Source organism: Triticum aestivum, chromosome 1A (assembly GCF_018294505.1).
Source record: "Triticum aestivum cultivar Chinese Spring chromosome 1A, IWGSC CS RefSeq v2.1, whole genome shotgun sequence".
NCBI lineage: Eukaryota > Viridiplantae > Streptophyta > Magnoliopsida > Poales > Poaceae > Triticum > Triticum aestivum.
Genome location: NC_057794.1, coordinates 578,587,266 through 578,613,093, shown reverse-complemented (window position 1 = coordinate 578,613,093; position 25,828 = coordinate 578,587,266). Strand labels below are relative to the sequence as shown.

Genomic DNA, 25,828 nt, shown 5'->3' with positions numbered 1-25,828 from the left:
TGTCAACTAGACTATCTGTATCTTCCATGTTAGGCGGGTTATTCTCAAGAGGAGTGGACTCCGCTCCTCACTCACGAGAAAATGGCTGGTCATTGGGATGCCCAGTCCAATGCTTTATGCAAATCAAATCAAAATAATTGCAAACAAAACTCCCCCTGGGACTCTTGTTAGCTGGAGGCACTCGTTGTTTCGAGCAAGCCATGGATTGATGCTTGTTGGTGGAGGCGGAGTATAAACTTTACCATTCTGTTTGGGAACCGCCTATAATGTGTGTAGCATGGAAGATATTGCCATCTCTTGGTTGTTATGTTGACAATGAAAGTATACCGCTCAAAATATTATTCACCTCTGTTTCAAAACCGAGCTCTGACACCTCTACAATTCCCTGCTTCCCTCTGCGAAGGGCCTATCCATTTACTTTCATGTTAAGTCATCATCCTCTTATTAAAAAGCACTAGCTGGAGAGCACCGCTGTCATTTGCATTCATTACTGTTAGTTTACATTGAGTATGACTTGACTGGATCTCTTTTATCATGAATTACAATGTCTAGTCAGTCCTTGATCTTTAAAGGTGCTCTGCATTTATGTTTTGCGGTCTCAGAAAGGGCTAGCGAGATGCCATCTTGTTATATCATATTATGATTGTTTTGAGAAAGTGTTGTCATCCGAGATTTATTATTATTGCTCGCTAGTTGATTATGCTATTGATATGAGTAAACTGGAGACCTATGCGTTATTATGAATGTGGTTAGTTCATAATCTTTGCTGAAAACTTGAATGTTGGCTTTACATATTTACAACAACAAGAGCAAACAGAGTTTGTAAAATTTTTTCTTTATCACTTTCAGTTTATCAACTGAATTGCTTGAGGACAAGCAAAGGTTTAAGCTTGGGGGAGTTGATACGTCTCCGTCGTATCCTCTTTTCCAAACACTTTTGCCCTTATTTTGGACTCTAACTTGCATGATTTGAATGGAACTAACCCGGACTGACGTTGTTTCAGCAGAATTACCATGGTGTTATTTATGTGCAGAAAAAAAGTTCTCGGAATGACCTGAAACTTCACGGAACAACTTTTCAGAAATAATAAAAAAATCCTTGCAAAAGATGAAGGACAGGGGGCCCACCACCTTTCCACGAGGGTGGGGGCGCGCGCCCTACCTCGTGGGCCCCCTGGAGCTCCTCCGACCTCAACTCCAACTCTAAATATTTGGTTTCGGGGAGAAAAAAATCAGAGAGAAGGATTCATCACGTTTTACGATACGGAGCCGCCGCCAAGCCCTAAAACTCTCGGGAGGGCTGATCTGGAGTCCGTTCAGGGCTCCGGAGAGGGGAATCTGTCGCCATAGTCATCATCAACCATCCTTCATCACCAATTTCATGATGCTCACCGCCGTGCTTGAGTAATTCCATCGTAGGCTTGCTGGACGGTGATGGGTTGGAGAGATTTATCATGTAATCGAGTTAGTTTTGTTAGGGTTTGATCCCTAGTATCCACTATGTTCTGAGATTGATGTTGCTATGACTTTGCTATGCTTAATGCTTGTCACTAGGGCCCGAGTGCCTTGATTTCAGATCTGAACCTATTATGTTTTCATCAATATATGAGAGTTCTTGATCCTATCTTGCAAGTCTATAGTCACCTATTATGTGTTATGATCCGTTAACCCCGAAGTGACAATAATCGGGATACTTACCGGTGATGACCATAGTTTGAGGAGTTCATGTATTCACTATGTGCTAATACTTTGTTCCGGTACTATATTAAAAGAAGGCCTTAATATCCCTTAGTTTCCATTAGGACCCCGCTGCAACGGGAGGGTAGGACAAAAGATGTCATGCAAGTTCTTTTTCATAAGCACTTATGACTATATTCGGAATACATGTCTACATTACATTGATGAACTGGAGCTAGTTCTGTGTCACCCTAGGTTATGACTGTTACATGATGAACCACATCCGGCATAATTCTCCATCACCGATCCATTGCCTAAGAGCTTTCCATATATTGTTCTTTGCTTGTTTACTTTTCCGTTGCCATTGCTATCATCACTACAAAATACCAAAAACATTACTTTTGCTACCATTACCTTTTGCTACCGTTACCACTACTATCATATTACTTTGCTACTAAATACTTTGCTGCAGATATTAAGTTTCCAGGTGTGGTTGAATTGACAACTCAACTGCTAATACTTGAGAATATTCTTTGGCTCCCCTTGTGTCGAATCAATAAATTTGGGTTGAATACTCTACCCTCGAAAACTGTTGCGATCCCCTATACTTGTGGGTTCACCATTCATAATTCTTTCATACATGTCACTCTTGGTTCATTGCATATCCCGGTACACCGTTGGAGGCATTCATATAGAGTCATATCTTGTTCTAAGTATCGAGTTGTAATTCTTGAGTCGTAAGTAAATAGAAGTGTGATGATCATCATTCATAGAGCATTGTCCCAAAAAAAGAGAAAGACCAAATAAAAAAAAGAAAGGCCAAAAAAGGGACAATGCTACTATCCTTTTTCCACACTTGTGCTTCAAAGTAGCATCATGATCTTCATGATAGAGAGTCTCTTGTTTTGTCACTTTCATATACTAGTGGGAACCTTTCATTATAGAACTTGGCTTGTATATTCCAACAATGGGCCTCCTCAAGTGCCCTAGGTCTTCGTGAGCAAGCAAGTTGGATGCACACCCACTTAGTTTCTTTTGTTGAGCTTTCATACATTTATAGCTCTACTGCATCCGTTGCATGGTAATCCCTACTCATTACATTAACATCAATCGATGGGCATCTCCATAGCCCATTGATTAGCCTCGTTGATGTGAGACTTTCTTCTTTTTGTCTTCTCCGCATAACCTCCATCATATTCTATTCCATCCATAGTGTTATGTCCATGGCTCGCGCTCATATATTGCGTGAAAGTTTATATGTTTGAGATTACTAAAGTATGAAACAATTGCTTGGCTTGTCATCGGGGTTGTGCATGATGAGAGCATTTTTGTGTGACGAAAATGGAGCATGACTAAACTATATGATTTTGTAGGGATGAACTTTCTTTGGCCATGTTATTTTGAGAAAACATAATTACTTAGTTAGTATGCTTGAAGTATTATTATTTTTATGTCAATATGAACTTTTATCTTGAATATTTTGACTCTGAATATTCATACCACAATTAAGAAAAATTACATTGAAATTATGGCAAGTAGCACTCCGCATCAAAAATTATCCTTTTTATCATTTACCTACTCGAGGACGAGCATGAATTAAGCTTGGGGATGTTTGATACGTCTCAAACATATCTATAATTTTTGATTGCTCCATGCTATATTATCTATTGTTTTGGACATTATTTGGGCTTTATTATTCACTTTTATATTATTTTTGGGACTAACCTATTATTTTTATGATTTGTGAATGTCATGTGTTATCCATCAGGATGGGTCTCATGTGAGACCTGGTCTTATAGAATTCTTTTCCAGACGAAGATGCTTGCAGGGCCGCGCATCATGTAGATGGCAACCGCCCGGCCCGGCCGGGATGTTTGTTTGTCGACTCTGTGCGTTACTAATGGCGAGATCGAGGAGGAAATATGGTAAGGTTTACAGGGAAAACTCACCGGTGAAAGGAAGGACAGGGAAAGTAAATTGACTAGAATACCCAGTGATGAAACTGAACCTCCGCGGGCAGGAGACAAGGCGATTAGTGTACCCTAACTCCCATCGGCGCCACCTCCGGTCCGCCCCCTTGTAGTGTGCCGGCCAGCCATGAGAACACACTAGAATATATACCGGGTCATGAAGCTTTTCTCATCATCGATCGTCGACTTCCTAACTAGCGCGCCATGTTGGGCAGTAAAAGCCGTGATTTTGCTTCTGTAATTATCTTCACTCACGTAATCTGTTGTCACATGCATATTTTGCTTCTGTAAAAATTCCTACTAGTATATTGGATTTTTGGGATTGGTTGGATGTTAAATTCAGGGAGAGAGAGAGAGAGAGAGAGAGATCTGAGTGTAATTAAATATATATGGGTAATTATCTTTTAGTAGTACTACTATAAGATTTTCCGGTTGGAATTATAGGAGGAACAGTAGATATAGCAAGTCGTTGCCAGCGCGTACGCAAATTTTAATTAATTTGTGAATGAACTTACACACAAATTATTGATTGAGTATAGTTGGCTAGTTGCCCACCCACATGCGCCCAGGCCGCTACTGCTAGTGCTAGCTAGTATAAAAGGGTGCACAGTCGACTTGGATGGCAACACCAAACCACTAGCTAAACTAAATTGCAGCTGGTTCAACTGCAGTGGCCATGAATCAAGACCAAGCAGCACCGGCTTTTGGTTTTGAGGGTGACTACAACCTGAGGATATCGAGGATCTACAAGTTCCCGGCAGGGCTAAGGGCTCTGGGCACCCGGTACATCGAACCGATGTTGGTAGCCATCGGTCCTTACCACCACCACTTACCCCACCTCCAGGGGATGGAGCAGGTGAAGCGCCTGGCTACCGACCACTTCGTCAACCAAGTGGAGCCCACGCGAGAAGAGCTATACGCAGCAGTCCTCCACGTGGCGGGCACCGCCCGCCTCCTGTACGGCTACGGCATCATCCCGCCGGCACCAGCCGCAGCCGCAGGTGCCGCGCCGCCCCCGGCGCCTTCAGGAGACGCGCACCAGCAGGCGCCGGCGCAGGAGCAGCAGCAGCAGGCACCGCCTGCCGCAGCCCAACATGGCAATAATCCGCCACCGCCAATGGGAGACGTTGAATTTGCAGATATGCTTTTCCATGATGCTTGCTTCCTGCTGCAGTATATTAGAGTGCGTATGCTTAACACAGGGCCACCGTCGCTGGCACACCTCTTCTACTCCAAGCGCTCTGTCATCAATAATGACATCATGCTACTAGAGAACCAGCTCCCCTGGCTTGTGCTCAGCAGTCTCATCAATCTTACGGGCCACGTGCCCGTGACAAGATTCATTGTTCGGTTGGCAAGTGTTTTCCATGCTCGCAGGGGTCTCGGGGTGGAACAAGGCTTTGAGCTCGGTGACTACAGGCCGGGTCATCTCCTTGCTCTCCTCCGGTTCCACATGAAAGGAGACATGACACGGCAAGTGGACATGCTCGTCAATACTCCAAACCAGATCTCTGTATCTTTTAACGCCATCGAGCTCGAAGAAATCGGCATCAAGCTCAAGGTGAGCGACGGAAACATGTTCGCGGACATGCGCATCAACAAGAGAAGCCTCTTGCCCGGCCGCCGATGTTACTGGGCAATGTATCCGTCACTTGCCTCGTCAACATGGCGGCTTTGGAGGTATGCACGGGCATATCTTTTGTGGACAACAATACTGTGGTTTGCTCCTACGTCGGTATCCTCGCCATGCTCATGCACCGGGAGGACGACGTGCACCAGCTGCGAGCTATGCATCTCGTACAAGGAGAACTCACCGACCGGGAGACGCTCGACTTGTTCACCAGCCTTGGCAAGCACCTGCCCTCGGGTGAACGCTATGTGAGTATCCTGGAAAGCATTGAGGAGTACAAGCTCGGCAATTGGCTTTGGATCGCGGTGCACAGGTTCTTTTACCTATACTTTACCAAGATCGCGACGTTTTTTGCTGCGATAGGTAGCATTGCTGGTGTGTTCAAGGCGTTCGAGCTCATTGTTGTGAAGAAGCACCAATAGAGGAAGGTAACCAAGAAGCTAGCCCTTCTTCCATCGCGCTTGATTATCATGGACGCATGGTGTGTCCGTCTTTCTGCATGTTTGGGTCTGCTGTCCTGTCCTACGACTACTGCACGGCAGGCGAAGGTGTGTTTACCGAGCTTCCCTTAATTTTCTTGAGAGAGTGTGTGTTTACCTTCCTTGTAATAAGTGGTTCTCTACGTGTGTGTCAGTGTGTGTTTATCTTCCTCGGGTGTTGTTCTTTCTGCATGTGTGTTGTTTGTTTCTGTTGAAAATGAAATAAAATGTCGTTATGCTGTGGCAGCGACACAAATTCCCGCCTGTGTCTGTCTGTGTGTTCATCACACAGACAACCCTGTGTCCGTTTGTGTCCACCTGTCAGTCCTTGTGTTGTGAACAACGCATGCAGCGATCTCATCGCTTACAGTAATGTTTCGTTTAGATCAACCATGAAATCATATCTTTGCATTAATATATATTTATGTATTTGATTATATCTCCCCTGTCTTCGGGATAGACTTAATTAGGCGCACGAAACTATTGCAGTCAATACAAGTGTGGAGATTTACAACATTCTACTCTATACACTCTTTAGGTTACTTATATATACTGATGGATTTCCACTGAGAATATCCAGCCAAACCAAACACGTTGGCTTTCCGACAGGAAGCTTTTGGCTAATTAGGTAAGTGCGAAGCAGTTCCATTAGGAGTTGAGAGACGATTAAAAAGAAAGTCTCGCTGCGTCCGGATTTATTAGGCCTCTTTTATTTTGGGCTAAAGTTTGAACTATAAATTTAACTAACGAAATACAAATTATATGTCACAAAAATTATATTGTCGGAAAGCTCTTTCGAATACATGAGGGGGTAACCTGGTTCTCCATTGGTTCGAACATACAGATATGACTTTGTCCTCTATAAATTACTAAAGCATAAAGGGAGAACCAGGTCACCCCCTCGTGTTGCCAGAGCAGAGGGTCCATAATCCTACTTCCTACACGGCTAGCTACACCTACGAAACCGCTATGAAATTGGTAACATTCCTCAATCGCGAACAAACCTATGGTTGGGGTTGGATGGTTAGGAGGACAGTACTATCCTTAGCTCACTAAAGTTCATTGTTCATTAATATTGTTGCTTGTATTTTTCTCGATTTATTCCAGACCTTCCCATGATGTGCGTTTAGTGGGAGGATATGCTCCCGTTGACTACAAAGGCGACTGCGGCGGCTTTGTCAATATCAAGATAATGTGTCGACTCGGTCTCTCAAAGGTGCTCATAGGGATATGGTGTGCGCGCTTGCATAAGGATGTGTGTATATGTGTATGTATGAGCGCTTGTGTATCTATGTGGTAAAGAAACATTCCTAAGAATTCTCTCTCCCTCCCTGAATTTCACTAGGGTGGCACCCTTCCTCCTCCCTATTTTCAATCAAAATTTGCCAAGTGGTTCTCCTTCGTAAACATAGCCAACCTGTAGGTGTACCGTTGCTCGCGGCGGGTGGAGGGGGAAGAGGTCGGCAGCGTCACAAACGCCTGACAACTGACATGTGGTCTTTGCCCTCCTCAGGTCGGGGCCTTTCGCTGGGGAGCGCTTAGATATCGCCCACAGCGAGATATGGTATCCCATCAAGGGCGCCCTCATGTCACTACTATTGGGTCGGCCCAAGTAAATTCCCTCGTTCGTTTTCCATTCCTGCTTTTCATTTGTTCGTTATTTATGTCTCAAAAATAATTTGTTCATATCTTTTTCATATTTTAAATGGATATGTTCCAGAAACTTAATTTATGTAAAAATGTTCATCGCAAATTTGAAAAAAAAATGTTAACGGAGTATAAAAAATATGTTACCGTCATTTTAAAATGTTCATAATATACAAAACAATATATATGACACTAAAAATGTTTAAAATATGTATGTGATACTTTTAAATGTTATAAAGTGTATAAATATGTTATACAATGTAAACAATATGTTTGCATAATTAATAAAAATGTATGTGACAGTTTAAAAAACTATCCACGTGTTCCAAAATATGCCATGACATTTAAAAAATGTTTATACAATGTACAAAAGTTCATGTAATTTAAAAAAATTATATCACTTAAAAAATGGTCAACATGTATTTGATAAATAAAATTACATGTATTCAGAAACACATTAAAAAAGAGTAATCATGTATCTAAAAATGTTTAGTATGTATAAAAAATCGACATGCATCTTCTCATAAAAAAAGGCGTGCGCTTTTTCTTCTAAAAAAAAGAAAAGAAAAAAAGACGTGCGCAGTCTATGACTAACTGTGGCTCATGTCTGCAGGCTTAGCCTTGTTTATCTATATCTATACCAATATTTTAAAATAAAAAGAACCAAAGAGCCAGATCCAACTGATCTCGGCCATCAAACTAAGTCAATCCAACGACCTAGACTGCTTCAATGGCGAGCGTTAACCGTATTTAACGTGCAATTAATATCATACCAAATACTGCACTAATCACATGATTAATACAATAACATATCTAATATCCGTGTACAATTAATATATTGCCTAAATATTATGAATTTACTAGTAGCAAGAAAGAAGAAAGAGAAAGGAGTCTTCTTCCTCTTCTCAACAAAGAGCATAAGGGATAAACAAGTGTTGCTCAAAAAAAAAGAGCATAAGGGATAATTAACGACAAGATTGTGTCCTGAAATCTAAGAACCCGGCCAAGGTAGAAACAAACCCCAGCTTTTGGTTAACTGCTACTAGTCGCGATCTTGGCCGGTCGGTCGTTTGGTTTGGAGACAGATCGATCTCGAGATTGCCGCAGCAGCATCGATGGGTGCTCCCGAGAAGAAGCCGAACCCGCCGCTGGCGATCCTGGTGCCCAGAGTCTTCGACTTCCCACCCGCCGCCGCCCGCACCAAGTGAGCTCGATCGCTAGCCAGCTTTCCTCCCTCCGCCTTCCCATCTATAAAATATCTAAATCCTTCTTGATCAGTTACCTCGCTCGTACGTGCAACACCCTCTCGCGATAGATTGCTGGTAACTACGTATATGATTCAATTTGCTCTTGCTGATGAGGGGGAGGGATGATGCAGGATGTCGGTGCCGGCGTACGATCTCATGTTCGGGAAGCTCTCCCTGCGCGCCCTGTTCCACGACTACTTTCACCAGCCCGGGAAGGGGGTCGTCGACGCGGGCCTTCTCTTCAGGGCGCCCTTGAACGACACCCGCGTTGATCTCGCCGCCACCGTATCCATTCAATATTACATGTATCATGATGCATGAGTTTTTCCTTTTCTTAATAGTTTTTTATCTATATTACCACCGGTATTTTTGCCGTTTCTTAGTTTTGTGCGTGGCTACTAGGGGCGGAGCCGGGGTGGGGGGGGGGGGGGGACGAGCAGGGGCCTGGCCCTCCCCAACGATCGACAATTTTAGTAGGAGCGACGAGTAATTACCAACGAGATTAGATCAATATACGTACTCGGCCTCCCCTATACTCGAATCCTGGCTCCGCCACTGGTGGCTAGCGCTGCTCTATTTTGACAAATTTGGCCCCAAGGAAAATAGTTTTTGTCTCTTAACTGAATTTCACTAGATGTCTAAAAATGGCGGGGAGGCTCTCATGCGGTGGCAGAGGTGATCCTCTCCTCAACGAAGTCATCCACATTCCCTTTTCTCTTAATATGATATACTTTCTACTATCCCCTAAATGCAAATTGGCTTGATGCATGAAATCTTTCAGGGATGTGGATGATCCGCATAATTTTGTGGATATTCTTGCGTCGACTTCGAAACGGTAGGCACTTTCTTGTCGGTCGTGGATGGCCTATTGAATCATCACTTCTATTTTACGTTCTGTATGAGAGATGGTGCATATATACACGTGATGCTGATTTGTCTTTAATAACTTGTAATCCAGCATGTTGCGACTGAGGTCAGCCGCTTACTATCCTAGTATTGGTATTGGCGCCTTTGGGACGTTCCCTCTGCTTATGGAAAACAGGTGGGCTTTATTTGTACCTCTTGTTTACACTTACAGATCATCCATGCATGCACTTTTTACATATATAGGTTCAATCTTTTGGTATTACTAAGAAAAATGTCCATGCTTTGGTATAATAGGCATTCTCTTTTTTTTTTTTACTTTTTCTTTGATTTCTCCATTATATGAATTACATTTTTTTAATTGTTTTGCAGGGCGTCTTCAGAGGACTATGGTGTCATGGGTTTAAGATATGTTTCACGGAATCTATCAATTGGAGCGTCCTTTTTGCCGTTTCCCTGTATGCGAGTACATACATGCTTGTTATTATATATGAATGAAACTTGCTGAAGTTCGCACACTCAAAGAATGAAAATTTATTGAAGTTTGCACAATCAAATAATGGAAATTTATAATATCTACCCAAGTAGTTGTTAGTCTTGATTTTGAACCCTTTTAGTTACAATGCTTTGTAATTAATAGTATTTTTAGTTTCGTTCATGTTATGTTATGTTATGCTTAATTATATCACTTTCTTTGCAGTTCCTGGTGAGGTACCATATGGTGCATGGTTAGTTGGGAGAAAAGGGAATTTCAGCGCAGGACTACAATACAAGCCACTTAGTGAGTGTTACTGAGCCTTCACTTATCATCAAAATTTATTTCTTTACCAGTCCTATAACTTTTTAGGCTTGTGTACTCCTTTTGTTCATGTGTATATTTACTATTTCAAGCCTTTCGATACATTGTCTTACTCAACATTGAAAACCATAATAAGTGTATTGTTAGAATATGCTTTCAGCTAAAGGTCTATAGTCTATATATGTAGTCTAGATGTGTATCCCAATTTAAATACTCAGAATATCCTTTTTCATAAATTAATTGTCTATCTACTTCTATTATTCACGTCAGGAAAAATATATTTAGGTTTCCAAAATTACTGCTACAAAGTTTCATAGATTTAATTCTACTCTTGGCAATTCTACAAAGTTTCCAAAAACAGGAATTTAAAGTACGGGTTGTAAAGTTGGTAGATTGGCAATTACTGCCACAAAGTTCTAATCTTGTTAAGTAATGTACATTAGATTTAATTCTACTCTTGGCAGTCATGTATTGTTTCCCTCCACCTGCATAATTAAATTCAGATGGTGTGTTTATTTGGACTTTTACAAGCTAATTATCCTAAGGTTCTGTTTGTTTGGGCTTTTGCTTCTGCTTTTGTTTGGGCCTAAGCCATTGTTGATATTTGGGCGCTAAAATTTTGGTTCTATTTTTTCATCATATTATACGCAACAGGTGGAAGCAACCATGCTATGCCTTTTACAGACTTGAAGAACTGGAATTGTGCAATCAGCTATGGCATGCGCTCAACTAGCCCACTCGACCCTTCATTACTTTTTGCCCTCGAGCTTGTCAGAAATACACAGGTTTGTCATAGTTATTCTACAAGAAAGCTTCATGGTTTTTTCACCTTCCAATCACTTAGGTATGTCTTTTAACAAGATTGTAAACAAGACTACATCGTCAGCGAAAAGAATAGTTTGTTTAATTGCTAGTTGCATAATATGTGACTCTGTAAAAATAAAATCAGATTTTCACGAGTTAAAACATTCGGCATGATCAATCATAGTGAAACGAGACTCGTGTGTTTGTTTATTATTATTATTATTATTATTATTATTGGGGTAGGAAGGCATTACCAATTATTTTCTGAAGGCTGTTGGCTGCTAAAGGAAAGACTTGATATACTAATATTACTGCACATTTATTTTAATTAATATGCAACAAAAATCCCGCCGACTGATGCTTCGACATTTTCTTTTCCTTGATGTGCAGCTGGTGGCATCGGTCTATCAACACCATATTCTTTTAAAACAAGTAAGTGCTTATTTCATTTGTGATCGACGCAGAGTTAATTACCACGACTTATTAAACTACTGCATTTCCAGTTGAGATTTTGTAGATCTTTCCTCTGTAGGCCAAATTCAGTTCGGAAATAATGCCTAGAGTTGATGAAATCAGTTTGGAATAATGATTTAGGCTGATGTGACTTGATGAGACAAAATACAAAGTTATTTTATATTTTTATTTAAACATCTCATGCAACCAATTTTATTGAAATAAATAAATTTTGTTGAATTTACGCTACGCATGTATGCCTGCCTATCAGGAAAATGAGCGTCGTGGCAATGATCGTATTACCGGACGTTTAAGCTACCTTGATTTTGGGCTTGAGCTAGCGACAAGGTAAATCTTAACCAGAGATAATGATATTTCCAAGCTTTTGCATTCATTGATTCAGTTTATTGCAAATCCTTTTTGTGTCATCTCTAGGGTTAATGAAGACAAACCAGTGGACAATGCTGACAAATCCATGTTTCAGATAGCTGGAAGTTGGCAACTTAATGAAAACTTACTAGTAAAGGTTGGTTGCAACCACTTTATCAACTATTGCTATTATGAAAAGATATCTTTGAAACCCGCCAATGCAACTTTTGTATATTCCATCTTGCTGGTTAGTTCTCTAATGGAATGTGGGGATTTTACACTGAACTATTTGCCCTCTGAAATTGCTCCAAACCACGTGTAACTTAAGAAATTAAAAAATATATGCTTTTGTGTGTTGTCACCGTGGTGCCAAGATTGAAGATCATGTAATGGGTGGGAGGTCTATAGTTTATAAATTATATATTATGTCCTCCCTCAAATAAAAATTTATTTCCACTACAAACAATATATGTATTTTTTTAACAGGCAAAGGCAGGTCCTTCCAAATCTTCTGCTGCTTTAGCATTGAAGTTTAAACCCTTCTTTACAGCCAGTGTTACAGGTTTGCAATGCTTCCTATTCTCGGGGATAGTTTTATTTTGCAAGAATACCATTAATACCTTTTCAGAAAATATAGGGACAAAAGAATGCTCTAACCGTACGTGTGCATGTCGCCATAATTAGTTGTCCAGTTGTTCTAGTTTTTGGCTTTTGTTTTCACGGAAAATCTCAAGTTTCTCAAATTACTATTTGAACTAGGTGGGGAATATTATTTTTAGGCTTGCACTTTGAGTAGTGCAATCTCCCTATACATTTCATTTGTTTATATTAAGTGGCAGTTGTTTGTTTATATTAATTTTCATAGTTTCATAATCATCATAGCAAGTACAATAAGGCGATCCAAACAGCCAGTAAAGATTAAAATATTATTATTTTGCTCTTTTGAGAAACAATATTATATTTTTGCTAAGTTGGACGAGAGAGAAGAGAAGAGAGAAGGAAAGCGGACTTAGATTAATAGCCAACTGCAGCACGGGCCTAAAAAACTATTGTGAGAATGTATGATGAGCCATGCATTAATAAAATAGTAATTCTTAGTAATTAACTACTGTATATGTTGGCCAGTAGGTTGTCTTTAGATGACGTGGCAACTTCATATAGTTGGGTTTTTTTCCTTTTGCGGGGGGCATATAGTTGGTCGTTGGCTATACTATTAACCATGCTCTCAAGAATTCGATTCAACATTTGTTGATTTCGGCCAAATGAGATAATAAAATATAAATGATAAATAAATAGTAGCTAGGTCACCCAATATGAGAGTATATTATGTAATCCAAATGGTACCTCTTGAAGTTTTCACCGTTTATCTCAACATGGCTACCTATTTGCAGTGGAAAATGATCATTTGAAGGGTACCAGATCATATGGATTTGGAATTCATGCGAGAGATGATGAGACTGCAGAATCCGGGTTTGTTATCCAAATCTTGTAACCTATAAATCATGTTCCTTTTTTTTTGGGGGGGGGGGGGGGGGGGGGGCGAAGTTATGTTCCTGTTTGAGTTGTAAGTGTAGGACTACGCACTAAAGTGATTCCTTTTGTTGAGGAATTGTGCATATCCAAAGCCTTGTGAATATTAATTGATGATGATGCACTGACATGGCTATTGAACCGTGATGCAGTTACCAATCAGTCTACCAAACAGTGGATCCAGATACGAGCATTTTGACCCAAACCAAAGTGAACTTTAACGGAGAGAGTAAGAAGCGCAAGTTTCAGTTTGACTCGCCTCCAGGCAACTTTGAGAACTTACCGACAGAGTTGAAGCCTGTCGACGGAGTATTGTAACCACGGGCTATTGTCCAATCTCATAGGCCTTTTACTAAGATAGGTTTTCTTCTTCTTTGAACTTGCAAAAACTGCATAATCTTTTCTGGTAGCTACACTGTTCTAGAACTTAGCCATGAAACTCTGTGAAATGATGTAAATCAACATCTGTAGTTATTCAGGGTGTTTGGTTGAGGAAAGTGATTATAATCGGGCAGGGCTCGCGACGGTCGCACGGCTCGCTCGCACAACTCTCCTTTACGCAGCCAGGTGAGCAGAGGCCCACCCATCGCCCGCGCCTTCTTCCTTTCTCATCTTATCCATTCTCACGCTCTCCTCGCCGTCTCCCCACCTCCAGCCAAGAATCTCGACGGCGATGGCCGTTGCAACTCCATGCCAAACTCCGCCACGCAATGCCTCATGGTGCGGGAGGCACGCATCACTGCTAGATCGAGCTCTCCGAGGCCGGCACTCGCGTGGCCCCTCCACTCTCACGAGTCACGAATGTGGTCGGCGTTTACGGTTGCGATTTTGTTGTTGTTTTATTCATGCCTTGGTGAGGTGGAGATGCATCTCGCGGCGGGCAGCTGCCGCAAGCCACGCAGGGCTGCTGTTGGCAATCGGCGAGGTAGCACCTCGCCACTGGGATGGACATATTGTGACTAGTGACGCTGAAAGCCACGAGCGGCGAAATCAAAAGCTGGAACCGGCGATGCAAAAAAAAACACTACTACCGACGAAATTATAAGCTGATGCGATAGCTACAACCAACAGATCAAAATATTGCGACCAGGGAAATCAAATTCTGGGATGGGCGAAGTCAAAAGCTACAACCGGCAAAATCAAAAGGTGAAAACCGACAATGCGAAAGCTAATACCGACGGAGCAAAATGTTGCGACTAGCGAAATCAAAAGATGGAACCGGCGAACTCAAAAGATACAACCATAATTGCAGACCGGTTCACAGCCAACTGAGGGTGTCCCGGCTAAGGGGCCACTCACCATGTTCACTCTCGGCCTACTGGGCCATAGATTGCGAGACGCAGTTCTGTCTCGCCTCTGGTGTGACGCCACTAGGGCAGCCCAGTACAGTAGTTACATTGAACTTTTTCTCTCTATGTGGTTTTCTTATATTTTTTTCACCATGTATCGGTTTTTCTTTGTTCATTTTCCTTTTTAGGTCTTCTTTGTTCCTATCTTTGGTTTTCTTTCTTTTTTTCACCACATGTCTACATTTTGCATATAAATTATGCATTTTTCATATGCATTGGAAACATTTTGTATACACGTTTAACATTTTCTAAACACATGATTAACATTTTTTAAACATATGTTTTGATGTCTATTTTTCATACACATAGTATGTTTTTGGTATACATCTAAAACCATTTTTGTACATGCTTAACAAGTTTCAAGTACACGATGTTCTTTTCAAGGAAAAAGTTCAAAACAAACCTTCAATTTGTAGGCGAAAGCTAAATCAAAACCCAAACTCTCAATCCCTGTAATGAGCACACCAAACTCTCTAATCCCGGTCTATTTTAAACCTTGACAGGACATAGTCGGGATTTACTGAATTGGGCCGGCCCAGTTGCGCAGTTACTTGCGCACGAGCACTAATATGGTTTTTCTTAGTTTCTTTCTTTTTCGTTTTCTTTTCATTTTTCTTGCTTGCACATGTCTAAATTTTCTCAGTACCCAGTGTACATTTTTTACGCACACATTAAATATTTTTGGATACACTTTTGATATTTTCAAATACATTATGTACATTTTAAAATTAAATGTTTTCAAAACTTTTTTTGAATACATGGTAATATTTTTCCAAATACATGTTTTACATTTTCTTAATGGCAATAAACATTTTATAAAACTACACAAACACTCTTTTACATGGTTCAACATTTTTAAATTTGCATACACTTCTTTCAAGGACATGCCACATATATTCTGTTAAGGTTATGACACATTTTTTTACATCACGCAAACATATTTTTACATTATACAAACATTTTTTATTTGAAAAATGTCACAAACATGTTTTTTTGAAACTCGTGAACATTCTTGAAATGTTACATTTTTCTGAATGTACAAAACATTTTTTGAATCACACAAATATTATTATACATTGTATAAACATTTGGATTGGCCCATACATTTTTTAAAACTTGTGATATTTTTTAGATGTCACAAAATATTTTCAGGTTTCAGAAAATGTCTATGTATCAAAAAGTGTCTGCACTTTAAAATTTTGTTCAGGTTGCAGAAAAATTTATGTTTCAAAAAGTGTTTGCACTTTAAAAATTTGTTCAGCTTGGAAAAAATGTTTATAAAGGTGTTCAGTTTTTCAAAGTTGTTGATTTTTTAAAAGTATTTGAAATTTTCAAAAATTGTTCGCACTTTATAAAATGTTCAAATATTTTATAAATTAATATGTTTTCAATAATTGTTTGCCCCTAAAAAATGTTTTCAAAGTTCGACGCTTTGGTTTCTGATTAAATATTTGGGGCCTCTGACTATGTCAGTCATAGTCGTCTGCTGTAGTGGCTACCTGGTCCCAAGTTCGACTCCACGACATGTCTTTTTGTTTTGGAATTATTACGTTGCCCGTTAAGAAAAAGAAAGAAATATTTTTTACGTCGCATGTTAAGGAAAAAAAATCGCTTCAGGTCTGGTGGGCTGGCCCCGTCGAGTCCACTACCAACAATCCGAAACATTTTTAAAATACATTATTGATGAAGATTTCGAAAATTCCAAAAACATTATTTAAAAAATGTGACACAATTTTGAAAATAGGCAACATTTTTCAAAGCATGTTAAAATCTGTTGAAATTCTGAACATTTTTGGACAAATGTGATTTTTTTGAAATCACGAACACTTTTTAAAAATGTTTCTAGAGTTTCAAAATTCCAAACAGTTTTTAAAAAACACAAAACGAATTGAATTTGTGCCAAAAATAGAAAACAGGAACATTTTTAACTTCTAGACAACTTTAGAAATGTGCAAACATTTTTTAAACCTCACGAATTCTTGTTGTGTTATAGTGGGCCGGCCCAAATTCTTGTCCCTGAGAGTAGCTGGTATCCCGGCCGGGATTGTAGTATTCCCAGTGTGCCAAACAGGTATAGGGTCCAAAATAGACCAGGATTGCAAGTTCAGTGTGCCAATTTTCAGGATTCAAAATTCAGGGTTTGATTTAGCTTTCGTCTACAATTTTAAGGTTTATTTTGGACTTCTTCCTTTTTTCAAAGACATGGTTTCAACATTTTTCTGAATATGTGTTAAATATCTTTCAGCCCAGGCCTCCGGAAGCTCTAGTGCATAGCGGGCGGCTAAAGCGTGCGGAGAATGTCAAGAGAGGTCGGGGTAGACCAAATTGACATGGGAGAAGTCCGTTAAGAGAGACCTGAAGGATAGGCGTATCACCAAAGACTAGCTATGAATAGGAATGCGTGAAAGTTTGCTATCCATGTGCCGGAGCCATGAGTTGATCGCGAGATCTTATGGGTTTCATCTCTAGCCTACCCCCAACTTGTTTGAGACTAAAGGCTTTGTTGTTGTTGTTGTTGTTGTTGCTGCTGTTGTTGTTGTTGTTAAACAACTTTCAAATAGATGCTAATTTGTTTGAATGATATAAACATTTTTTAAATTATGTGAACATTTTTTTACATTGTATAAACACTTTTTTAAACGTCACGAACATATGTTTGGTACTCTTACCAGTTTTTTCAGATTTGTTTTGAGATTTACCAGTATTTTCAGATGTAATGTACATTTTTTGAAATTTGTTCCAATTAAGGATACATATAGTTTACATTGCATTTTTTTGAACGTGACAAACTTTCTCTTAAATGCTACTAGTATTCTTTAAAACTGGCACCGACAATTTTGTTTTTTACACTGCATGAACATTCTTTCAGGACGGCCCATTTAGGCGAGCGTGAAGTGCAGGTCGCATTAAGCGAGACATATTCCCCCTCTGGCCTCTCCCTGAAAGAAAAGAAAAAAGAGCAATGCGGTGTTGCGCTTCAAATGCCAACAGCTGCAGTCCCAGTCGCAGTCCAAGCGTAACGGGCTCTTCTGTTTCTTCTTCTTCTCCCCCAAGTTGACAAGTTGATCCCCCCCTCCCCGCAGCCACAAACCGCCGCGCGATTCTCCCCGATGGGCTCCCTGTTGAGCAGCCTCTTGGGCAAGCCGGAGCCCCCGCCGCCCATGGTGCTCGTGCCGCCGCTCTTCGACTACCCGCCCATCGCCGCCCGCACCAGGTCCGTCTCCCCTCCCGTCCCCTGCGCGTCGAATCCGCTCCGAACCCTCTCGATCCAGTCGGTCGGTAGCAGCGACAGCGGGTCTGGCTCCAGAAGGGTTGCGCAGTGCGGTTTCAGTCACCAAGGGTTCCTAATCTCCGTACTAATCCATCCACTAATGACCGTGATTAGTGACGCCTCGTCGTTTATAGTACAATATACATTCGCGAACGAAGCGATAGATATGCGATTTCTTTCTACGATGCCACTGACTGACAGTCGTAGCGGGTATACAGTCGTGATTCTAAGATTCTGACAGCACGTCTCTGAGGTCTGAGCACATGGTAGCGGCAATTGATCCTTCGTTGCGAAACTTGCGATTCACGCAGGATGGCCGTGCCGGCGTATGAGCTCATGTTCGGGAAGCTCCCGCTGCGCAGTCTGTTTGAGGACTACTTCGATAACGCGGGGACCATATCCTCGAGGATCATGCTCAAGCCGCTGGAAGATCCCCACGTTGATCTGGTCGCCAACGTATCCTCTGAAACATGACTTATCATTACCGCATTGTTTTCTATTCTGCTGCATCTGTCCAAGTTAGGTAGGCATGAGGATCAGTGGATCTCCAAATGGTTCCTTCCTGTAACTTCTCGATTGCTTCATGATGATAACATTTTTTGCGTGTTCTGTCAATTGCAATAAAACTGCATTGCCATTTGGATGCTACCCTTCTGATGCAAACCAATCTCCACTGGGTAGCTCATCCATGCTATGCACAATCAACAAATTTAAGATTGCCAACAGTGCTTCATACCACCTTGCTGCTGGAAAGAGTATTTTCAGCTGATGTGCATGTTTATAAAGCTGTACCCATACCCTTGTATTCCTGACTTGTCGAATGATTATAGGTCTTGCAGTTGAAGTGTCAAGATGTTTTATTCCAATGCAGTACACTGTCGATTGACATCTAGTTATTGCTAGCGAAGTCTTTGCCTACCTTAATATCACTAGGTATCTGCAGCTGGAGATAAAGCTAGTGGAACAGAAGTAAAAGGAGACGCTCTATTTCGCTGGCAGAAGTACGTATTCCATAATTTACCAGCACTCTGTATTTATGCATTCTTTGTTCTATTCTGACATAAGAAATGCTTTACTGTCTTTCTAGATATTTGTATGATCCCCATACCTTTGTGGACGTTCAAGTGTCGACTTCAGAACCGTATGTGCTTTCTTGTTGGTTGGATAATACTGTTACTGCATTTGTTATTACTTATTCTGAAAATTGCATAGATGATGCTATTTTGGCTCATACTTGTTTATTCAGCATGCTGAAGCTGAGGTCATGTGCTTACTTCCCTGAGTATCGTCTTGGTGCATTTGGGACAATCCCTTTGCTAATGGGAAACAGGTAATCTACATATATAGTTGCTGTTGCAAATCAGGGAAGCCTTTGTTATTTTGAGAAATGTTCCCCAATATGATGTTAGACGTTTTATTTTTGGGCAAACTATGTTAGACGTTTTCATTGTCAGTTTCAGTTGATATAGTTGGAAACCATCACAGTGAGCGAATTATGTTTTTCAGGCTGTCTTCTGAGGACTATGCTGTCCTGGGTGTGAGATATGGTTCAGAGAATCTATCAATTGGGGCGTCCTTTGTGCCATTGCCTGGTATGTGTCATTTATGTCTTATGTAGTTTCTGAATTGTGTTTAAAGATTATACATAACGAAGTAGAAAACCCACTTAATTTGGATCCATCTAAAGGATTAGAATTATTGCCGAGTAATATGCTTATATTCAATCTTTTCTTGGTTATATTGAGTTTATTTTTACTATAATTTCAATATGTATTATATTGAAAGCACTAATACCTGCTGACATTACCTTTGTTTGCAGAATCTGCTGAGGTGCCTTATGGAGCATGGTTGGTTGGGAGAAAAGGGAGTTTATGTGCAGGAGCTCAATATAAGCCACTTAGTGAGTGTTATTCTCTGAATGATAACTTATTATTGTTAGCAAAATGCTCAACAAATAGCAGTGCCAGACTGGCAGTTCATCAACCTGTAAAATTCCAACACCTTAGTAGATAGGTAGAAGATGTAACTAAAAAATCACTGTATCTTGCTGAGTCGCATTAACATTTGATGATGGTTCTGGGTTTCTGCTTGAAGCGGAGCATAGGAGCACCGTAAAGAGTTGCAGCACTGGTTGTTCATCATCTGTTACAATTCTTTTGTGTATAGATGCATGTAAATTTCCCTTAAGTTATCACTCTGATGATTTGCATTTGCTTCGTTTTCTTCACCACCAAAGGATGCATGTTCTATTTATCAAGCCCTATTAGCATATACTCCCTCCGTTCCCAAATACTTGTCTTTCTAGGCATTTCAAATGGACACAATATACGGATGCATGTAGATATATTTTAGACTGTAGATTCACTCATTTTGCTCCGTATGTAGTCACTTGTTGAAATATCTAGAAAGACAAATATTTAGGAACGGAGGGAGTAGTTTCTTTAGTCATGAAATCACAAAGAATGGAAGTACGTCGCAATTCTGAATACTTTCTATTCCTATTCTATTTTCCAACATTTTCCTCTTGTTCTAATATTTGACTGAAATGTAATATTTGTAATGTTATGACATGTACAATCGGTTTCTGCTTTAATGGCAGTTGTTTTTCCTTCATGCATGTAGTCAAGGAGATGAGGACATTCAGTTTCTTATTTGCACTTTATGAGATTTTCTGAGTTATTAGATTTATTGCTCTTGTGACCATTCTGTAATAGGTGGAAACAAACATCCTATGCCATACACGGACCCGAAGAACTGGAATTATGCAATCAGTTATGGTGTGGCCTCAACAAGCCCTCTCAGCCCTTCATTCAATTTTTCCCTAGAGCTTGCCAGAAATACACAGGTCTGTTCTAGTTTTTGCTGTTTCGTTGATTGGAAAATTCGCTTGCATTTGCTAGTATACTTTAATAAGGCTATAAACAAGACATTATGACGGATAATTGGCCCTTTCAATGGATGTGAAATCTAGAACTAGCTATATATATGTTGAGGTGTCTTTTTCTCAAGAAAAAAATGCTGGTTGGAAAACATTATATGTTGATATATCTGAATATATGTAGGCAACTGTGAGTTTGCACAGAGTAATTCATAATGCATGAGTACCTCCCCATGACACATCACTATGGGGACAAGCTTCAACACCTATTAGATAGTTAGAGTTGGACTAGTATTTAGAATTTGGAAACAGAGGGAGTACATACTGTGACAATACATGTTTCTTTGTGAAAAAATGTTTTTCACCTAGGCATCAAAGAATTCTATCTTTAGTCACATAGAAGCGTGCCATGAAACAGCTGGTCTGACACATACCGTTTCTCTTAATTTTCTTTCTCTTAGGGAGCAATGGTGTACTTCATTAAAAAAAACTGCTACATAAACTAAATTGTTATTTATTATGGTAGTCAAAGAAAACCTTGATATCTCTAACACTAACTGTGTTTATCTTCACCGAGTCTCATGGTCAATGGAATTTTGTTTTCCTTGATGTGCAGTTCATTGCATCATTCTATCAGCACCTGGTTGTTCAAAGAAGGGTAAGGACACTTCTTTTGATTTTGTATTTTGCTTATTCGGAAATAGTTATTGGTTTTCTGTCATCTCTATGCAACTATTGCTTGGTTACGGAGGTGCCTGTCTTCGATAAGATGAAACTAATTGGTATTATCTGTCTTTGATTAGATAAAAACAAATAAGAACATCAAGCCTTTTATGCTGTCTGTGGATCCTGACTTATAGTTCCTTTGTTCTGTTTCAGTGTTGCAATAGTCAATATGTTAGACAAATACTCACTCTGTAAACTAATATAAGAGTGTTTAGATCACTAAAGTAATAATCTAAACGCTCTTATATTAGTTTACGGAGGGAGTACATATTAGTAAAAAAACTGAGAAAGCACAAGAATGATTATCTTTTTAGTAAGAGGGTAAGATTACAAAGTTCATAAGATAAATAATGGTCCATGCTACTTTGCCTGCTGTTTCCAAGATAACAGGCACATAGTAAGAAGAGGTGCCAAGTCTAATTTTTGTTAGTGGATAGAAGGATCTCCAAGAGATGTGTACTTAGCCACAAATTTGGTTAAACTCCACCATGTTTTGACTGAAATTGAAGATGCCAGTATGTCACTATGCGTACAGATGATGTTCCATGCAATTGGCAATTGATGTTTACAGTTAAAATTTCTATGCTGCCTGTATCCATCAGATAAAAAACCCTTTTGAAGATGATCAGGTTGTTGGGATCACAAACTACATAGACTTGGGGCTTGAGTTGGCTACAGGGTAAGCCTTACATTGGAATAAACATAACTTTGTTTCTTTTCATGAAATCAGCTTACTAACTCCGTGTTCACTGTTGTCAGGATTGATAAAAGTAAACCAGCAGAGAGTGGCAACAGCTCCTTGTTTCAGTTAGGTGCAAGCTGGCAAGCGAACAAGAACTTCCTGCTGAAGGTTAAGTAGACCCACACATCAATGGGACCTGTAAGCAGTTCTTATATAGACTCATTTGCTTCTGATCACCGTTGCCCTGTTCTTGTCAACAGGGAAAGCTGGGTCCTTCCAAGTCGTCCGTAGCTCTGGCATTCAAGTCATGGTGGAGACCATCCTTCACATTTAGCGTCACAGGTGCGTGACCATGTCTTTGTACTTTTGCGTGCGAACAAGAGCGGACAGCAGCACATATTTCCTAAAGCAAAATGGCTCGTATTCAGGACAACCAAATGCACACTACAATTTTCTGTGTCGATGTATACATTCTGATGAAGTAGAGAAACTGAATCCACAAAACGTAAAAATGATTCTGTGCGTCGATGTATCCATTCTGATGATGTAGAGAAACTGAATCAAAATGGAAAAGTGGTTTCAAATTATCAACGGAGGACTTGATACAACTTTGAGCTGACTCTTGCTGCGACGTTTGCAGCGGAGAACGACCACTCGAAGGGGACAACGTCGTACGGCTTTGGAATCCGCGTGGAGGATCTCAGGAAGCCCAGGTACCACCGTTTCCCCATCGGATGATTGCGACAGTCTCCATTCGAGGCTTTCGTTCTTGTGACTGCCTTTCATCTGCGGTGTATTGCCGGCAACTGACTGAGAATGAATTCTTTGTTGTGGAAAAAATGCAGCTACGAGAGGGCAGACCCGAACTACGTGATGATGTCGACGAACAAGGAGCACCTGGCGCCGGCCGCCCTGCGCGAGTTCGGGCAGCGGCCCATGTTCCAGGCGGATGTGGACTCGGGCAACTTCGATCACCTGCCCACGGAGCTCAGGCCCATGAGCAAGATCATCTAGGAACTCCAGCCAGCAGTTGCAGGACCTTGAGCGAGTAGAGTAGCTCTGAAAAGACTTGTACTGGATTTCAGTTTCAGGCCGGTTTCAGGTTCAGTTGGCGAGAACTTACTAGTAGTTCTTTTGCGCAGCTATTCCGCTTAGACTTGTAATAGGAGGATGTAGGCAGTTAACTTGGTAGTGATGGTTGAGCCGAGCGTGCTGAAGTACGTATTAGTTGGTCAGATGGTTTGCTCGTGCTGCTGCAGCCAGGATGGACCAAAGGCATTTCATTTACTTGGCCAGCTCTAGATTTCGTTTTGTTTCTTGGGTGGGCTGGAATCCTGGGATGGCATTAGGAAGGAAGATTGATGTGGTGCAGGAAGGACAGGGAAGCAAGATAAATAAGGTCGGCGATTACCTAAATGTTTGCAAATATGGACCTACAGTGCACTTCACTCCTACACAGATGCGTCTCACATGCCAGCTGGCATGGTGAACAGTGCGAAAAATAAAAAAATTATGAACAAAAAAATCTGAAAATCTTTGGCATCAAAAATACCCCTGTTGCGTGAATAGTAAAAATGTTCATTAATTCATAAAAATGTTTGCGAATATGGGAAAAATATTTGCGACTTTAAAAAAGTTCACAAACAATAAATTTGAAACTATGTTCACGAACCACAAATATTGTTCGTGGGTATGGAAAAAAATGTCCGCGAACCACAAAAAATCATGACTTTAAAAAATGTTACTGAACTTTTTATTAAAGTCGCAAATATTTTTTCCGAATTCATCGTTCACGAACATTTTATTAAAGTCACGAATATTTTTTCCAAATTCATCGTTCGCGAACATTTTTTAAAGTAACGAATATTTTTTCCAAATTCATCGTTCGCGAGCTTTTTTTAAACTCGCGAATATTTTTTTAAAGTCGCGAATATTTTTCCCAAATTCATCGTTCGTGAACATTTTTGTAAAGTCGTGAATAGTTTTTCCAAATTCATCGTTCACGAACTTTTTTAAACTCGCGAATATTTTTTTCCAAATTCATCGTTCGCGAACATTTTATTAAAGTCACAAATATTTTTCCAAATTCATCGTTCGCGAACCTTTTTTTGAATTAATGACCATTTTTACTATTCACGTGCCAGGGTCTCTTCGATGACAGAGGATCTCAGTTTTTTGATATTTTTTATATTTTTTCTTTGTCATGTACTATTCATCACGCACAGGAATTCAGGACTGTTTGCCATGCACTGTTACAGTTACTGTTTACGTGCCAGCTGGCCAGTTAGAGCCTGTCAGGGAGATTTTGGACCTGAATGACACACTTACTGCACTTTGAGGACCTGGATGACGATTTTTATAGTTCGAGGACCTACGTGACATCCCTGGAATAGTTCAAGGACCTACAGTGCACTTCACTCTCTGTGTAGAGGCAAGGCAGAGAAGTTGAAGAGGAGGCTGTGGATTAGTGATGTTTTGGCAGTCCAACTTGGGGGTCACATCTTCCGAGGTACACACAAACTTCATTGACATTCGCATCAGAGAGTCCGAAGAAGCGGGATGGCGCTTTACAGGTATATATCTATGGTGAACCAAGTGCTGAGCGGAAGTATATGACTTGGGATTACTTGCGAGACCTGCATGCAAAGGCCAGTCTGCCTTGGGTAATTGCTGGTGATTTTAATGAAATATTATCTACGCATGAAAAGGAGGGTGGATGTGGCTCGTCCACAACGGTGCATGCAACAATTCAGTGATGTTTTGAAAGACTATAGTCTGGAGGATCTAGGCTACACTTGGCGTCGGGGCCGTATTCGGGAAAGGCTGGACCGTGCCGTCAGCAGCATTTATATTTGGGCAGAGAAGATTAAACCATGAAGGAATATGTATTTAATACTTGGATTTTAAAAGTATAAGCTTACTTTGGTGCGTCTAGTCTTCGGAGAGTTGTCCATCACAAATGCCGATCACCTTCAAGGATTGCGATCTAACCTCCACTTTGTGAATAAATTTTGAATATTTCACACAAATTTTTTTATGAATATTTCAATGATCTAATCATCACCATATGTTAAGAGCCCTTACCCTAATCCTCAAGGGTTCGAGGAACAAGATTTGCAATCTAGAAGAAACATGGCGCATTGGGGTCTGTACTTCTTATGATTTACCTTCTATTTCTTCCGCTGCTTCGGCCACTCGACATGATCTGGGGACGGCGGCGTCAAAGTGAGTATGTTGAGTGCCGAGTCAGCGATGGATTGATTTTATTTAGAGCGACACAAAGAGGTGCATGACATTTTTTGTTTGTCCTATTTTTTTAGAAATTGTATGTTTTAGATGAGAGCCTTTTTGTAAGAGCTCGACGAGAGCCTTTTTCTGAGAAATAATTAGGTTTTTTCTTGAGAAATGAGAAATAATTAGATGAGAACCTGGTCGATCGATTTAGTTTTTTTA

At 40.4% G+C, this 25,828-nt stretch overlaps 2 protein-coding genes across 2 annotated transcripts; both read left to right on the top strand.

Moving 5' to 3' along the window:
* The first annotated feature begins 9,284 nt into the window (after positions 1-9,284).
* On the top strand, positions 9,285-13,895 carry LOC123054721 (uncharacterized). Its single transcript, XM_044478585.1, has 12 exons — positions 9,285-9,325; positions 9,432-9,485; positions 9,609-9,692; positions 9,887-9,972; positions 10,215-10,295; positions 10,968-11,098; positions 11,508-11,549; positions 11,842-11,918; positions 12,006-12,096; positions 12,426-12,501; positions 13,331-13,409; positions 13,622-13,895. Exons 1-12 carry the CDS (start codon positions 9,285-9,287, stop codon positions 13,785-13,787), a joined length of 1,008 nt encoding a protein of 335 aa, XP_044334520.1. The 3' UTR covers positions 13,788-13,895.
* A 3,924-nt stretch (positions 13,896-17,819) lies between these two features.
* On the top strand, positions 17,820-23,662 carry LOC123069436 (uncharacterized). The gene is made up of 14 exons (XM_044492294.1): positions 17,820-18,032; positions 18,401-18,545; positions 19,023-19,090; positions 19,177-19,230; positions 19,336-19,419; positions 19,596-19,681; positions 19,909-19,989; positions 20,804-20,934; positions 21,584-21,625; positions 22,296-22,372; positions 22,453-22,543; positions 22,636-22,717; positions 23,016-23,088; positions 23,221-23,662. The coding sequence occupies exons 1-14, from the start codon at positions 17,929-17,931 to the stop codon at positions 23,387-23,389; spliced, it is 1,287 nt and encodes a 428-aa protein (XP_044348229.1). The 5' UTR covers positions 17,820-17,928; the 3' UTR covers positions 23,390-23,662.
* Positions 23,663-25,828: the final 2,166 nt, after the last annotated feature.

What these genes read in the sequence shown, in the direction of transcription:
- LOC123069436 (XM_044492294.1), top strand. Translation starts at nt 17,929, where the DNA reads ATGGGCTCCCTGTTGAGCAGCCTCTTGGGCAAGCCGGAGCCCCCGCCG. An exon ending in ACGTTGATCTGGTCGCCAAC is followed by an intron (nt 18,546 to 19,022) that starts GTATCCTCTGAA and finishes TAATATCACTAG; the next exon opens with GTATCTGCAGCTGGAGATAA. An exon ending in AGCTCAATATAAGCCACTTA is followed by an intron (nt 19,990 to 20,803) that starts GTGAGTGTTATT and finishes ATTCTGTAATAG; the next exon opens with GTGGAAACAAACATCCTATG.
- LOC123054721 (XM_044478585.1), top strand. Translation starts at nt 9,285, where the DNA reads ATGTCTAAAAATGGCGGGGAGGCTCTCATGCGGTGGCAGAG. An exon ending in ACTACAATACAAGCCACTTA is followed by an intron (nt 10,296 to 10,967) that starts GTGAGTGTTACT and finishes TATACGCAACAG; the next exon opens with GTGGAAGCAACCATGCTATG. An exon ending in CTTTACAGCCAGTGTTACAG is followed by an intron (nt 12,502 to 13,330) that starts GTTTGCAATGCT and finishes ACCTATTTGCAG; the next exon opens with TGGAAAATGATCATTTGAAG.